Source organism: Notolabrus celidotus, unplaced genomic scaffold (genome assembly GCF_009762535.1).
Source record: "Notolabrus celidotus isolate fNotCel1 unplaced genomic scaffold, fNotCel1.pri scaffold_262_arrow_ctg1, whole genome shotgun sequence".
In the NCBI taxonomy this organism is placed as follows: domain Eukaryota; kingdom Metazoa; phylum Chordata; class Actinopteri; order Labriformes; family Labridae; genus Notolabrus; species Notolabrus celidotus.
Genome location: NW_023260105.1, coordinates 14,586 through 31,160, shown reverse-complemented (window position 1 = coordinate 31,160; position 16,575 = coordinate 14,586). Strand labels below are relative to the sequence as shown.

The 16,575-nt window shown below is 46.9% G+C and overlaps 1 protein-coding gene across 3 annotated transcripts in view; it reads right to left on the bottom strand.

Moving 5' to 3' along the window:
- Window positions 1-414: 414 nt before the first annotated feature.
- Window positions 415-16,575, bottom strand: part of LOC117809370 (unconventional myosin-VI-like) — a 30,212-nt gene continuing 14,051 nt past the window's right edge. For all 3 annotated transcript variants that reach the window (XM_034678928.1, XM_034678930.1, XM_034678931.1), the window contains 3 exons: window positions 10,573-10,704; window positions 3,694-3,912; window positions 415-2,388 (listed from right to left, as the gene is read on the bottom strand). In XM_034678928.1, the coding sequence (XP_034534819.1) occupies window positions 2,189-2,388; window positions 3,694-3,912; window positions 10,573-10,704 (551 nt within the window). In that variant the 3' untranslated portion in view covers window positions 415-2,188. The remainder of the gene's footprint in view (window positions 2,389-3,693; window positions 3,913-10,572; window positions 10,705-16,575) is intronic.

The following is a 16,575-nucleotide window of genomic DNA, read 5'->3' as shown; positions in this document are numbered from 1 at the left end:
AGAGACACTGATGTTTCTTTAGCTCTGACCTTCTTCATGGAATGTTCCATTTGTTCTCAGAATTCTGACATCATCAAAGACAGAATTCTGACATCATCAAAGACAGAATTCTGACATCAAAGACAGAATTCTGACATCATCAAAGAAAGAATTCTGACATCATCAAAGACAGAACTCTGACATCATCAAAGACAGAATTCTGGAATTCTGTCTTTGATGATGTCAGAATTCTAGAACACCTGCTGTTGCTCTCCATACAGACTGTTCTTCCTGCTGACACCTGATTGGTGGATACTCCTCAGACTACAGACTAGAGACCAGAACCCTTCTCATACTGAACTCCAGGTTCTACCATGTGCCCGTAAAGGTGCGTGTTTGTGACTCCACACTGAGGTGAAAGAAGGAGCGGAGAGGTGAGTGAAACATGGAATGCATTTATTCATCTGTTAGAGAGATCAGCGTTAGAAAAACGACAGAGTGGACAAAGGCAGTGCTTCCCGAGGAATGATTGTAATGTGTGGAGAGGAACAGATCGTAGCAAATGCAGGACAGTTTCTTTAACGTCACAGGAAAGACTTCCAGCTCAGGACTCAGTGGTAGACCTAATGGTGGACAGAGCTCCGAACGTGGCACCTTCACAGCCGGCATTAAGCTTCTGAACAGACAGGAGAACACCTCAGATCACCCGGGTCTGAATGAGGTGCAATTTGGTTGATTGGATGATCAGATTAAAGATACAATAAGTAATTTTTAAAGATTGGGATTTATATTTTTGGGGTTGAACCTCCCAGTTTAGCTTTCTGTCGTTCTGGGTTCAATGATCGGTTGTGTTCCTGCGTCTTAATACCGCTGAGGAAGGTGATCCACGGAGAATCTAAGTCATCGTTGGTGGTACAGAAGAAGAGAGTGAAAGACAGAAAGCTCAGGAACAGACTTGGCATCAGGTGAACGGAGCAGCAGATTGTCTCTTAAACCTCCGAGCTTTGATTTATTGCTTCTCCTGCTCGAGCCACGAGTAGAAACCGCTCTCTGAAAAATAACGTTCACATTCCAGTTAGCGTGTCGCCGTTTCCTGTACGAGCTGCACCCGCTGTATAGAAACTATTCAGTGTTATAAGAAGGTTCCAGTTCAAGGATGAGTACCAGTGCATCGTACAGCTAACAACAACAACGTCCGATCCTGCGTGATTTGGACTGTGATCGACTGTGAGGAGAATCGATGAGAGCGTGACCCTGTCTGAGGAATCACTGCATTGGCAAATTGTTTCCTCGTGTTGAAAGTTAATCTGAAGGGATGCTGAAGATGGCATGACTGAGTTTTTTTTTTGCAGCGCTGATCTGTTCTCAAACAGCCCACGAGGAGTTGCATAATTATTTCACATTTTCTGCTTCGCTTCAGAAACGCAGACCACAAGAAAAAAAACACCAACGAATCACAGAGCTGGATTATCGCTCGGGCCGCCAGAACCCCTCAGCGGGGCTCGACGTCTGGTCTGGAACGTTTTCTCATTAATGTACGCGTTTAATCACACGTGACGAGGAGGAGAGGAATCACTACATGAACCAATCAACGAGGTCTCAGGTTACATTCGGTTGGAAAGAAAAAGAGGAAGATTTAGCAAACAGGAAGTGGGAGAATCTGACACTTGTGCAGCTCGGCCTCACGGTGACGGCTCCTTGTGCGAGCGCCCTGAAAGAACCACATGGAGACAATGTAAACAGCAGGTTTAACATCGGGGAGGGGTCACCAGCTAGCTGTTAGGATGAAGCGACACACCGGCGAGACTTCAGTGTCGTAATCAGGAGAATTACAAAGGAATTAAGATGTTCGGGGAGGCGGCGCTGAACAAAGAATCAAGTCCTACTCCCGGCGATTAAACCCTGTTAAAGTAGTGTTAAGGCCTCGTCGTTAGACTCGCAGAAGGTTACAGAGAGGAGAACTCCTTGGATGTGATAATTTAGTGATTTCTGCATAGGGTTCAACAAAACAACCCCCCCCCCCCCTCCCCCCTCTCTGAGGAACTGAAGCCAGCAAAGTAAAGAAAGAAAGAAAAACAAAAGGGAGAGAATCGCTCAATGCCAGTCAGAACCTGCTGCAGTGCGCTCACACGTGTGACACCATCTGTGTCAGGTAGCTGGTGCGTTTGTCCCTTTGTTTGCGGTGCGAGGCCCCGGCCCCGGGCCCCCGTCACTTGAACATGCTCTGCAGCATGGCCGTGGCGTAGGTGGGTCGCGCCTGCCGGCTCTCGATGGCACTGCGGAGGTACTGGATCCCGCCGCAGCGCTCCCAGATCTCCTCGAACTGCCGGGGGAGGATCTCGGCGCCGCGTTTCCTGGAGAGGCCCGTCTCCTCCAGACTCAGCTCGCACATCTCCATGTCGTCCTTCCCTGTGAGAGGACACATGGTCCAGGTTTAGCTCAGGTACACCGGACATTAACACCTGGAGGAGCTCAGGACACAACTACAGTTTAAATCTTAAAGGTGACATATCCTGCAGAATGGACTTTTTAATGGTTCTCTCCCTGAAATCTGTGTCCCTGTCTACAAACCCCCTGAGAAGTCAAAGACTCCATTCTGCCCCTGTTCTGATTTCTCCACCTTTCTGTAAATGTGTGCTGAAACCAGCCGTTTCAGTTTTCAGTGTTTTTCATACGTCACAACGCCATCCGGTCTGTAACAGGAAGTCAGAGCTCGGAGCTTGTTCAGCCCATAGACTGTATAAAATACAACTCAACCCCTCCTCCGATTTTCATTCCCTGCACACATGTGTGCTAACAAGGAGCTTAGGAGGGAGGCATGCTAGTTGTAGGCTGTCTTAATAAACACAAAGGTCGCTATGACTCCCCACGTCTGCAGATTTGAAGATCTAGTGGATGATTTTTAGTTTTCATGGAAAAGTGCTAGCGCTAGTTAGCATAGCCACATAGCTACATGTTGGTAGCTGTGTACCATGACACACGTCGACATACTGACAAATAAAACAACAAGAAACACTAAATCTGTGACCAATGGTTCAGAAAGGTCCTGCTGCAGGCGCCTCTCCGTCAGGATCAGATTCTGGATCAGATTCAGAGGGTTGAAGTAACGCGGGTCTGTGAGCAGCCGTGTATATTCAGCCAACATGGAAACATTAGATCAACGTGCTGGACAGCCGAGGCCACACCCACTTCCTGAGGGGGCGGGGTCAGAGAGCTCATTCTCATTTAAAGGCACAGACACAGAAAACAGCCTGTTCTGAGCAGGGCTGAAAAAGAGGGGTTTACAGGCAGACCAGAATCTGACTTCAGTGTTTTTATGAGCAATAAACTTTAAAGACATGTTGTGGGGACCTCTTAGACCAATATATGTTGATGAAGAAGAGCAGAATATGTCACCTTAAGGAGCATCAAAGGACTCTCTTTGTAAAACAACACTTTTGCCCTTTTATGGAGATTCTCCAACTGGTGATGTCATCAATTGAGCAACCACTCCATCAGAGCAATGAGGACGTTAACTTCCACCTCCATCACTCTGCACTTCATCCTCCTTTTACAGTAAACGGCTGCCTCTTTCCCTCCATCCTGTAATCCCTCCCTCCACGTCTCATCATCCCTTCACCGCCTTCCTAAGGCCTCCATCTTTTCATCGTTCCTCTCTCTTTCCCTCCTCCTCCTCTTTTCACCTCCCCACCCTCCCCCCCCTGCAGTACTCACCCGCCACCAGCAGGATGGGGTGTTTATCCGGGTGCAGCTCCATCTGCCGGGCGATCCAGGGCCCGTCGAAGTGAGCGTACCACCAGCCCTTCTTCTTGTTCTGCGGGTCTTTGTACTGGTCGCCCGGCCGGATGAACGGGATGCGGAAGTAGCGCTGCTGCCGGTTCATGGCCACCTCGTACTGCCGGGCCGGGATGGGCGGGGCCGGGTTCTGCTGGGCTGTTGATTGGACGGGAACAAGTTAGGCACCTTGTAAGGATGATTTCAACCAATCAGGAGTCAGGGACCGTGTTTACATGCAGACCGCCGCTTTAAGCCTGATTCATGTTAGACTTCACCTTCATCATCATCATCATCACATGATGTGATGATGATGATGAAGGTGAAGTTTGCATGTAAACATGAAGCCCCGCTCAGCTGCTCTCAGATCAGCTGTGAATAATAAGACCCGCTCCCAGGCCTCCATGTTTGAGTCCTGCTGTTAGAGGGGGGTCAGCAGAGACCGGGACGCTGCTGACGATGAGGGGAGGAATCAGGGAGACGTGAAGGGGGGCGGATGTTTGTGACGGGGTTGACTCACTCAGATGAAACATGAAAACATTCATTGTTTACATCTTCCTACGAAGGGGAGCGGGTAGTAAGGAGCGGGGCGGATTGAGGGAACTCTCTACAGGATCAAAAAGGAGAAAAGCTCATTTTAAAAAGTCTCTTTGATCCGGTTTGAAACAGGAAGTACATCAGGATGAAATCTCCTGAAGAACAGAGATTCCCAAGAAACAAGAGGAAGCGTCTTTTTAAATTTGAAGAGATTCAAACGGACCCTGAGACTCGACACCTTGTTAAAATGAGAGTCTGGACTCTTTAAAAACCCGTCTGTTTCAGAGCAACACACGCCATCCACCCAACAGCGCCCTCACACTGACGTCCAACGAGGCCAGAACATGAAGAGAAATCACGCCAACAAATATGTCTTCACTTTCCAGATAAAGGAAGAAACGGAATTTAAAATCCTCCAAAGCTCTTAATGATCAGACACCTTCATATCTTAAAGAGCTCATAGTGTCCTATCCCCCCTCTAGACCACTACGCTCCCAACATGCAGGCCTGCTCATCGTACCTACAGTCTCTAGAAGTAGTATGGGAGGTAGAGCCTTCAGTTATCAGGCCCCTCTCCTTTGGAATCATCTACCTGTCAGGGTCCGGGAGGCAGACACCCTCTCTACTTTTAAGAGTAGGCTTCAAACTTTCCTTTTTGATAAAGCTTATAGTTAGAGCTGGATCAGGCTTGGACCAGGTCTTAGTTAAGCTGCTATAGGCTTAGACTGACACACTGGGATCCTGTCTTTCCCTCTCTCTCCTCTCTCTGCCTGTCTCTCACTTTAACTCTTCCTGTCCCATTAAAGTTACTAACCATAGACCTTTCTGGAGACCCTGAGCTCCCTTGTCTCGTAGGTTCCTCTGGATCTCTGCTGTAGATTCCTTTTTGGGGTCTGTTATTCATCCTTTCTTTCTTTCTTTCTTTCTTCCTTTCTTTTCCATTACTTCCTTCCTTCCTTCTTTCTTTCTTTCTTTCTTTCTTTCTTTCTTTACTTTCTTTCCTTTCTTCTTTCGTTCCTCTTTCCTTTTCCTTTCTTACATTCCTTCTTTCTTTCCTTCCTTATTTTATTCTCTCTTTTATTCCTTTCATTCCTTTTTCTTTCTTTCTTTCTTTCTTTCTTTCTTTCTCTCTGTTGTTTCCATGTTTCTTCATCCTTTACGTCTCCTTTTCTCATCCCCTCCTTTCCTTCTGTCATTCCTTCCCCATTTATCCTCCTCTTTTTCTTTCTTCTGGTCTCCCTCTCTTCTCTCTTTTCTTAGACCTTTCTGGAGTCCCTGAGCTCCCTTGTCTCGTAGGTTCCTCTGGATCTCTGCTGCTGTGGACGTGGTCCAGACTCCAGCTGCTACAACTACTACTATCCATCTCCCCACTATCATCTCTCTCTCTCTCTTCATCTCCCTCTATCCCTCTCTCCAACACGGTCTCAGCAGATGTGTGTCTAACATGAGTCTGGTCCTGCTGGAGGTTTCTGCCTGTTAAAGGAAGTTTGTCCTTGCCACTGTAACTTGCTAAATGCTGCAAAGTGCTCTGCTCATGGTGGATTAAGATGAGATCAGACTGAGTCCTGTCTGGAAGATGGGACTGGATCTGATCCGGTCTTGATGTTGGGGTCTTTGTTAATAATAGAACATAGAGGACGGTCTAGACCGGCTCTTTTTGGAAAGAGTCTGAGGAGAAGGTTTGTTGGGATTTGGTGCTTCTTGTGTCTCTAAAGTCTTCATGAAGTCCGGACTAAATGGAGTGAGGCGTCTGCTCGCTGCCTGAGTGACGACATCTCTTTACATCATCCCTCTCCCTCATTAGCGGGCGCAGCAGCTTTCTCCCGCCACGGTCGAGACACCGTCATCCACCGCCGAGGAAAAGAAAGCCCTCTGTCCCCCTCTCTCCTTCCCCGTGTGGGAGGATCAATAACACCTCGAAGAGCTCACAGGATTTATCAAACCCTCATACAGCTGGCACCGCTGCACCAAACACATCTCAACACACACATGCACCCTCCTCCACCAACTGTTCCTTAAAAACCGAGCAGCAGAAAGGCCGAACCCGAACCCGAGACCGAGGCCGGCAGAGATCCCGTGTGGAGCGGGGGGCCGAGGAGGTCAGAGTTTGAGGTGTGGGAGTGGAGGGGTTAATAAGCAGGATGTAGCTCTGCAGGTTAGTAGCAGGGTTACACACTGGAGGAGCACTTACATGCTTTTTTCACAGGAGGTGAATGATCTGAAAGTAAACATGCAGGTTACACAGACGGACTCTGCAGGACATCGTGATGCAACACGACAGCAACAGAGGAAACTGGTGAGTTCATCACACGTAAACAAACATGAGTTATACAGACCATGATGAGGAGGAGGACACACTTAAAGGGGAGTTCTGCTGTTTTTAAAAATGGACCTGTGTTAGCCTTTTTAATTCAGCCTCCAACATGAAAAACTAAGATCAGGTTCAAAAACAGGAACTCCCCTTTAATGTGACAAAATGATGGAAAACAGATGAGACAAGAAATACATCACATTCTTCAGTTCTCAGTGTGAACACATACAAACATACTCCCCTGAAGTCTTGATGACATGATGAAGATATTACAACCTGTTCTTTAAAGGTGTGAACATTTAGAAGACGGCTCACATATAAAACCCTGAATCCTTCACTTTCCATTTCTCTAGAATCGTTCTGAAATTTTCCAACAAAGTATTTTTGTACGCTGATTTTAGTTTTTTTTGCAAGATTCTGAAAAAAAATTAATTCTACTTTAGCAATCAGATAAAACTGATCTGTAAGTTAGGAGCTCTTCTGAAGAATGTCCTTCCTTTGTTTGAGTAAGATCTGTTGTACAGTCATGGCCAAAAGTTTTGAGAATGACACAAATATTACATTTTCACAAAGTCTGCTGTTTCAGTTTTTATAATGGCAATTTGCATATACTCCAGAATGTTATGAGGAGTGATCAGTTCAACTGCAATTAATTGCAAAGTCCCTCTTTGCCTTGAAAATGAACTTTATCACCAAAAACACATTTCCACTGCATTTCAGCCCTGCCACAAAAGGACCAGCTAACATCATTTCAATGACACACAGGTGTCACACACATTAACACAGGTGTGGGTGTTGATGAGGACAAGGCTGGGGATCAATCTGTCATGATTGAGTGACTGGACACTTTAAAAGGAAGATGGTGCATGACACCATTGTTCCTCATCTGTTAGCCATGGTTACCTGCAAGGAAACACGTGCAGCCATCATTGCATTGCACAAAAAGGGCCTAACAGGGAAGTTTATAGCAGCGAGTAAGATTGCACCTCAGTCAACCGTCTATCGAATTATCAAGAACTTCAAGGGGAGAGGTTCAATTGTTGCCAAACAGGCTCCAGGGCGCCCAAGAAAGTCCAGCAAGCGCCAGGACCGTCTCCTGAAGGTGTTACAGCTGCGGGATCGGACCACCACCAGTGCAGAGCTTGCTCAGGAATGGCAGCAGGCAGGTGTGAGTGCATCTGCACGCACAGTGAGGCGAAGACTTTTGGAGGAAGGCCTGGTGTCAAGGAGGGCAGCAAAGAAGCCACTTCTCTCCAGTAAAAACATCAGGGACAGACTGATATTCTGCAGAAGGTACAGGGACTGGACTGCTGAGGACTGGGGTAAAGTCATTTTCTCTGGTGAATCCCCTTTCCCATTGTTTGGGGCATCTGGAGGAAGGCTTGTTCGGAGAAGACCAGGTGAGCGCTACCATCAGTCCTGTCTCTTGCCAACAGTGAAGCATCCTGAGACCATTCATGTGTGGGGTTGCTTTTCGGTCAAGGGAGTGGGCTCTCTCACAATCTTGCCTAAAAACACAGCCATGAATAAAGAATGGTACCAGAACGTCCTCCGAGAGCAACTTCTCCCAACCATCCAAGGGCAGTTTGGTGATGAAGAATGCCTTTTCCAGCATGATGGAGCACCTTGCCATAAAGCAAAAGTCATAACAAAATGGCTCGGGGAACAAAACATTAAGATTTTGGGCCCTTGGCCAGGAAACTCCCCAGATCTTAATCCCATTGAGAACTTGTGGTCAATCCTCAAGAGGCGGGTGGACAATCAAAAACCCACAAATTCTGACAAACTCCAAGCATTGATTATGCAAGAATGGACTGCCATCAGTCAGGATTTGGTCCAGAAGTTGATTGACAGCATGCCAGGGAGAATTGCAGAGGTCTTGAAAAAGAAGGGTCAACACTGCAAATATTGACTTATTGCATGAATTCTGTGTAATTCTCAATAAAAGCTTTTGATACTTATGAAATGCTTCTAATTGTATTTCATTATACCATAGAAACATCTGACAAAAACACCTAAAAACCCTGAAGCAGCAGACTTTGTGAAAATTTAATATTTGTGTCATTCTCAAAACTTTTGGCCATGACTGTACTTCAAACATGCCGTGTGTCATCATTAGAATGTTTGTTATTTGTAATTTATGTTCTGTGGCTCCGTACCATGTGATCTTGGTCTGAGCATCAAATTAAATGAATAAAAATGAAAAATGAGAATTGAAATAAAATAATAGTTATTTCAATTTTGAGTTCAATCCAGTTTCCTTGAAAATCGTTAGAGAATTGTGAGTGAACCAAAAATCAGGATTCAAATTGAATCATAGGTCATGGTTCAAAGTTTAAGCTGTGCTTTTATTTTGAAGGTGGCAGTCGCCCATCTTTACACGACACAGTTCAAAAACTTAGACACCATTGTGATCAGGGAGGTGGAGGCTAGACCAGGTGATCTAGGAGCTGTTTTTGGGACTAAAGCTAATCATCAGGACCATCATCCACAGAGTGAAGATCAAACTGTGTTAACGAAGATGTGGAAGTATAAATTGAAGACATTAAAGGTGACATATCATGCAAAATGGACTTTTTAATGGTTCTCTACCTGAAATCTGTGTCCCTGTCTACAAACCCCCTGAAAAGTCAAAGAATCCATTCTGCCCCTGTTCTTCATAAAAGGTCCTGCTGGCTTTCTGGCAGAGGTCGCTTTGACTCCCCACGTCTGCAGATTTGAAGATCTAGTGGATGATTTTTAGTTTTCATGGAAAAGTGCTAGCGCTAGTTAGCATAGCCACATAGCTACATGTTGGTAGCTGTGTACCAAGACACACGTGGACATGCTGACAAATAAAACAACAAGAAACACTAAATCTGTGACCAATGGTTCAGAAAGGTCCTGCTGCAGGCGCCTCTCCGTCAGGATCAGATTCTGGATCAGATTCAGAGGGTTGAAGTAACGCGGGTCTGTGAGCAGCCGTGTATATTCAGCCAACATGTAACATTAGATCAACGTGCTGGACGGCCGAGGCCACACCCACTTCCTGAGGGGGCGTGGTCAGAGAGCTCATTCTCATTTAAAGGCACAGACACAGAAAACAGCCTGTTCTGAGCAGGGCTGAAAAAGAGGGGTTTACAGGCAGACCAGAATCTGATTTCAAAGAGTTTTTATGAGCAATAAACTTTAAAGACATGTTTTGGGGACCTCTTAGACCAATATATGTTGATGACAAAAGCGTGATATGTCACCTTTAACTCTTTGGTAAATACATAACGGAGGCAATTAATCAACTAAGACGTTTGTAACGTTCTCCCTGAGTCGCCCCCTGCTGGTGCTTCATTGTGCGTCGTCTCTGAGCTCACCTGTCTGTTCGTGTTTACTGGTTTCGTTTTGAACTGAAGTTTCTAAATGAGGTTTTGAATCTACTCCTCAAACTCTCCCTCCTGCAGACTCTGACCCCTCTCTGGGTTTCTGCTGCTCCGGTGGAGAAGAGGTTTAATATGAACTGAGAGGTTCTGGTTTAAATTCTGGGCCGAGGCCTTTTGTCACTTCTAACTCCCCTGGTCTCCGGTCCTCCGCTCCATCTTGTGTCACTGAAGCTGTGGACTGTGACAGACAGAACAACACGAGCCGAGCTGTCAGATAACGTCTGCTCCACACATCGGAGAGCGTCTCAAAGTCTGAGCCAAATAAAAAAACTGCTTCTGAAATCAGTCCGGAAGCTTTGTGTGCTCCTCTGATTAAAGATGAACCCTGACACACAGCGGCTCCTCCGAATCTTAAACCCCGAATCTAAAATGCATCAGAGGCGTCTCGTCCTGTCCATCAGGAACTTTTCAAAGCTCTTCAAAAAGCAGAGCTCAGTTTTAATCTCAGCACACCTGTTGAGGATGTTTCCTCTGCTCAGGATGGAGAAAGAGAATCAGACAAAGATCTTTAAATAAGCCCGCAGGCTCGCCCGGCTGGGATGTGTCGTCACCTCGTACCGTAATCAGTGATGGATTTGGGCACCCGCTGCTCCGTCTCCGTGTTCCTCTTCTTGTTCCTTGACTTCCAGGCGTGGTAAACTTTGAGCCGGCGGTGGAACTCCTCTCTGCAGGCGGCCAGCAGCTCGATGTCTGCAGGGGGACAGAGAGAGAGAGAGAGACGTTAGAGGAAACAAACACTTCAACCTTTAATCTGAAGTTTGCATAAAGAGGACTTCATCATTCATGACTCATCCTGCTTCTGTTCTTAAATATGAAGAGGTTGTTCTGTGACCGACGTGACGAACATGTGCAGAAAGAGGGGAAGTGTTTCAGTCAGGAGCTGCGATGGCTGCAAAGTCGTTTGGGGTGAATGCAGCAAACTAAAGCTCTGATTTAAGTTCTTGTTTTGAAGCCAACAGATAACTGAGAGAGCTAAACCACTTCAGAGTTACATCAGACTTCCACCAGACCCACCGTGTCCGATCTGCCAACACCCACCGGTGTGTTTTCAGAACGCAGCACGGAGCAGGACCGCCGGACAGCTGGAGTCATGTGACCGAGGTTTTCCCGCTGTAATCACTGAATGAAGGATTCTCCTCCTCCTCCTCTCCTCGTGAAGGCTGAGCATGAACGAGGAGAAAGGTAGAAACCTATCAGATCCGGTGCTGTGACGGATCGGAGACGGACCGGACACGGATCTGCTGTGATTTGGCCGTCTGTCAGAAACATCACTGATACGTGTTTCTATTCAAAGCTAGAGAGCGTGCAGGAGTTCACGGACATCTCTCTGCAGAGAGTTGTGTTTTTACACGATGTGCATGAGAAGCTGCTCGTCCCCTGCCGCCACGAATACTCCGTCTGTTGTGTTATTAATCAGGTTCATTCAGGAGACGGACCGGACACGGTCATCCTTTACGCTCTTCATTTGCAGAAGTTTTGCAGAAGCAATCTAACCGACCACTCTAACTTACATCCTTATTACATGTGTATAACTTTACAGCAGTTGCAAGACTGCCGGGGGAACTGGCACACTGACACACTGGGATCCTAGCTCACCCTCTTCCCCCCAACCCCCTCATCACTTACTTTAACTCTGCCTGTCCCATTAAAGTTACTAACCATAGACCTTTCTGGAGTCCCTGAGCTCCATTGTCTCGTAGATTCCTCTGAGCTGCCGTAGACGTCCTCCTGCTGCGGACGATCTGGACTCCAGCTGATACGGACGTGCTGGACTCCAGCGGCAACAGCTTCTACGACTCGTCTCATCACTATCACCTCTCTCTCCTACTCCCCTCTATCTGTCTTTCCAGACCCAACTCAGTCGAGGCATGATGGCTGTCTAACATGAGTCTGGTCCTGCTGGAGGTTTCTGCCTGTTAAAAGGAAGTTTGTCCTCTCCACTGTAACTAGCTAAATACTGCGATGTGCAATGCTCATGATGGATTAAGGTGGGGTCAGACTGAGTCTGATCCTGTCTTGGTGTTGGGTCTCTGTTCATAATTTGACATAGTGTGGTCTAGACCTGCTCTGTTTGTAAAAGCGTCTTGAGATAACGTTTGTTCTGATTTGGCGCTACACAAATAAAAATTGATTGATTGATTGATTGCAACCATGTTTCTGTTTAGTGATAGATGTCTTCTTGAGAGTTGAACATGGCTTTATTTGATTGGAGTATCCTGGTCTCCCAACTGTGTGTGTGTGTGGAGTGGGCAGGGCTTACCAAAAAGTGTAGTTAATCCTTTTAGTTTCATTTTCACATGGTTAAGCGTCAGGACTGGTACGCCTTGTCGGTGAGTAACTGTATACTGGCAGTGCTGATGTTTCAAACAAGAATGAATGTAAACTTATGTTGGTTAATTTTGAGTTGTGTTCTGTGCTTATATTGCAGGTTTACAACCTAACTAAGAGTCAAACAACTTCTAACCACAGAGTGTCGGTAGGCAAGTGTGCGTTTGATGTGTGCAATAAAGGTAAAGAAGGAGACTTGAGTTGTCCGAAGTATCTGTTCTGAAAACCCTTCCAGAGGGGAGTTTATTAAACTATAGAAGGTAGATTAGTCAAATCTGGACAACATGTATGTAAGTGTGTGTAAAATTAGCATCCAGTTGTAATGGTGAATGTCTGTTTTGCTTAATATTTGCAGAAGGTTGTTGTGCAACTTATTAAACCTTTTGATTATCAGCTTTTTACGTTTAATAATCCGAATCTGAGCGTTAAATTTCACCTCCTGAACCTCAGATCAGTAGAGAATAATTTCATTCACTATTCTCTAATCTTTTAAAGCACAAGTTGAACCGGTTTAAGATATCTTTGCATCTCTGCCTTTAAAGATTGTCGTCACAGGGAGCAGGTCGTCCCCAGACTTTGACCTCGACATGTTTATTAACGCTTAAACCACACGACTGCTCCTGACAGACAAACTCCCTGTTGTTCCTTTAACCTCCAAACTGCTGCAGCTCATTTATATCAACAAAAACAATCAATCCAGACGCAGAGAGACGGACTGACAGAGACATCTAACAGAGCTGTCAGAGTAAAGATAACACAGTTCATCAGCACCATTCAGATAAATGACTTCAGAGAGAACGAGCAAAAAACTGAATCCATCATCCTGAGCGTGCGGCTAACAGAGAGCGGCTAACAGAGAGCGGCTAACAGAGAGCGGCTAACAGAGAGCGGCTAACAGAGAGCAGCTAACAGAGAGCGGCTAACAGAGAGCGGCTAACAGAGAGCGGCTAACAGAGAGCAGCTAACAGAGAGCGGCTAACAGAGAGCAGCAAACAGAGAGCGGCTAACAGAGAGCGGCTAACAGAGAGCGGCTAACAGAGTGCAGCTAACAGAGAGCGGCTAACAGAGTGCAGCTAACAGAGAGCAGTGAGCAGAGAGCAGCTAACAGAGAGCGGCTAACAGAGAGCGGCTAACAGTGAGCAGCAAACAGAGAGCGGCTAACAGAGAGCAGCTAACAGAGAGCAGCTAACAGAGAGCGGCTAACAGGGAGCTGCTAACAGAGAGCGGCTAACAGAGAGCGGCTAACAGAGAGCGGCTAACAGAGAGCAGTGAGCAGAGAGCAGCTAACAGAGAGCGGGTAACAGAGAGCGGCTAACAGAGTGCAGCCAACAGAGAGCAGCTAACAGAGAGCGGCTAACAGAGAGCGGCTAACAGAGAGCAGCTAACAGAGAGCGGCTAACAGAGAGCGGCTAACAGAGTGCAGCCAACAGAGAGCGGCTAACAGAGTGCAGCTAACAGAGAGCGGCGAACAGAGAGCAGCTAACAGAGAGCAGCTCACAGAGAGCAGCAAACAGAGAGCGGCTAACAGAGCAGCTGACAGAGAGCAGCTAACAGAGAGCGGCTAACAGAGAGCAGCTGACAGAGAGCAGCTGACAGAGAGCGGCTAACAGAGAGCGGCTAACAGAGTGCGGCTAACAGAGAGCTGCTAACAGAGAGCAGCTAACAGAGAGCGGCTAACAGAGAGCGGCTAACAGAGAGCAGCTAACAGAGAGCAGCTAACAGAGAGCAGCTAACAGAGAGCAGCTAACAGAGAGCGGGTAACAGAGAGCAGCTAACAGAGAACAGCTAACAGAGAGCAGTGAGCAGAGAGCGGCTAATAGAGAGCAGCTAACAGAGAGCAGCAAACAGAGAGCGGCTAACAGAGAGCGGCTAACAGAGAGCGGCTAACAGAGAGCAGCAAACAGAGAGCGGCTAACAGAGAGCGGCTAACAGAGAGCGGCTAACAGAGAGCGGCTAACAGAGAGCAGTGAGCAGAGAGCAGCTAACAGAGAGCGGCTAACAGAGAGCGGCTAACAGAGAGCGGCTAACAGAGTGCAGCTAACAGAGAGCGGCTAACAGAGAGCAGCTAACAGAGAGCAATGAACAGAGAGCAATGAACAGAGAGCGGCTAACAGAGAGCAGCTAACAGAGTGCAGCTAACAGAGTGCAGCTAACAGAGAGCAGCTAACAGAGAGCAATGAACAGAGAGCAATGAACAGAGAGCGGCTAACAGAGAGCAGCTAACAGAGTGCAGCTAACAGAGTGCAGCTAACAGAGAGCAGCTAACAGAGAGCAATGAACAGAGAGCAATGAACAGAGAGCGGCTAACAGAGAGCAGCTAACAGAGTGCAGCTAACAGAGTGCAGCTAACAGAGAGCAGTGAGCAGCTGAATGCACACTAAGTGCTCAGGTAACGTCCACGCAGCAGCAACCGTTCTCTGAGAAAAAACACTTCCATTTACAGAGCGCTGAAATCAGTGCAGGATAAACTGGAGTGTGTCAGGTGTCAACAAGCCCCTCGTCGCTCTGTGATGTTGGACTTTTATTCCTCCCGCTGCAGATCATGATGAGCGGCGGACGTGAGCACATCAGTATTCAGGCTCCCGCTCCGTCTGGGAGGCGAGCTGAGCGGCCTGTTAACGGCTAACTGACTCATTTCTGTGTGTTTATGTGCGGCCGCCCGCCGGCTCCGCTGCTTCACACATTAATCTGCAAGACGCCGCCAGGTGTCAAACCCCCCCCCCGCCGTCCTCCCCGTCCCCGTCCTTCACGCTGCCTGCTGCGTGGAGGAGACCAGGTGGGCTCTCAGCAGAAACTCCACGTTAAGAGGAGAAAACAGAGGGAAGAGGGGAAACTCTTCACTCGTCTCTCTTCTTTAACTCTTTAACATTAAAGGTAGAGAGTGCTTCATCGCCGGCGTTCGTACCTCGACAAGTACTCTTACAAAACCAGGGCGAGCGTGACGCTTTGTTCAGCTTCTTCTGGATCCTTTTGAACTCCGAACTGACGTCTGAATCTAAGATCATGAAGGAATCAGAGCTTTGCTGAAAGAGGAAACACGCAACGAAAACCTGAAGACACGAACCACAGCCGGCCAGCGCCACTCGAAGGCCTGAAGTTAGTTTAGCTGAAGTTTTGGTCTCTAAAAGTAGTATGGGAGGTAGAGCCTTCAGTTATCAGGCCCCTCTCCTTTGGAATCATCTACCAGTCAGGGTCCGGGAGGCAGACACCCTCTCTACTTTTAAGAGTAGGCTTCAAACTTTCCTTTTTGATAAAGCTTATAGTTAGAGCTGGATCAGGCTTGGACCAGGTCTTAGTTATGCTGCTATAGGCTTAGACTGACACACTGGGATCCTGTCTTTCCCTCTCTCTCCTCTCTCTGCCTGTCTCTCACTTTAACTCTTCCTGTCCCATTAAAGTTACTAACCATAGACCTTTCTGGAGTCCCTGAGCTCCCTTGTCTCGTAGGTTCCTCTGGATCTCTGCTGTAGATTCCTTTTTTGGGGGTCTGTTATTCATCCTTTCTTTCTTTCTTTCTTTCTTTCTTTCTTTCTTTCTTTCTTTCTTTCTTTCTTTCTTTCTTTCTTTCTTTCTTCATTTCTCTCTTCTTCTGTCTTCCTTCCTTGTTTCTTCATCCTTTATGTCTCCTTTTCTCACCCCGTCCTTTCCTTCTATCCTTTCCTTCCCCATTTCTTCTCCTCTTTTTCTTTCTTCTGGTCTCCCTCTCTTCTCTCTTTTCTTAGACCTTTCTGGAGTCCCTGAGCTCCCTTGTCTCGTAGGTTCCTCTGGATCTCTGCTGCTGTGGACGTGCCAGACTCCAGCTGCTACAACTACTACTCCTGATGCAACAAATGATCAGAGAAATTCCCATGAGCCATCCTCAGGGGACAATGAATCAAATCAAATAAATATGGCCTTTTTTTTTTAAAGACACTTCCAGGGTATCAAATATTTATCATAGGTACAATTTTTGCTAGATGATGGAACTTGACTGTGAGGATGTCAGCAGAAATTCTTTGGACGTATCCTCTGGGGATCATGACAATAAGTTTGATTTAAAGCAGTGTGATATAGCGTCAATTCAGACCAACAGAAGCTTAACAGGGGAGTTACTTCAGGACGTTCTTCTGCAGTGTTTCCAGAGGTTATACCCACCACGTTCTTCTGCAGTGTCTCCAGAGGTTATACCCACCACGTTCTTCTGCAGTGTTCCCAGAGGTTATACCCACCACGTTCTTCTGCAGTGTTCCCAGA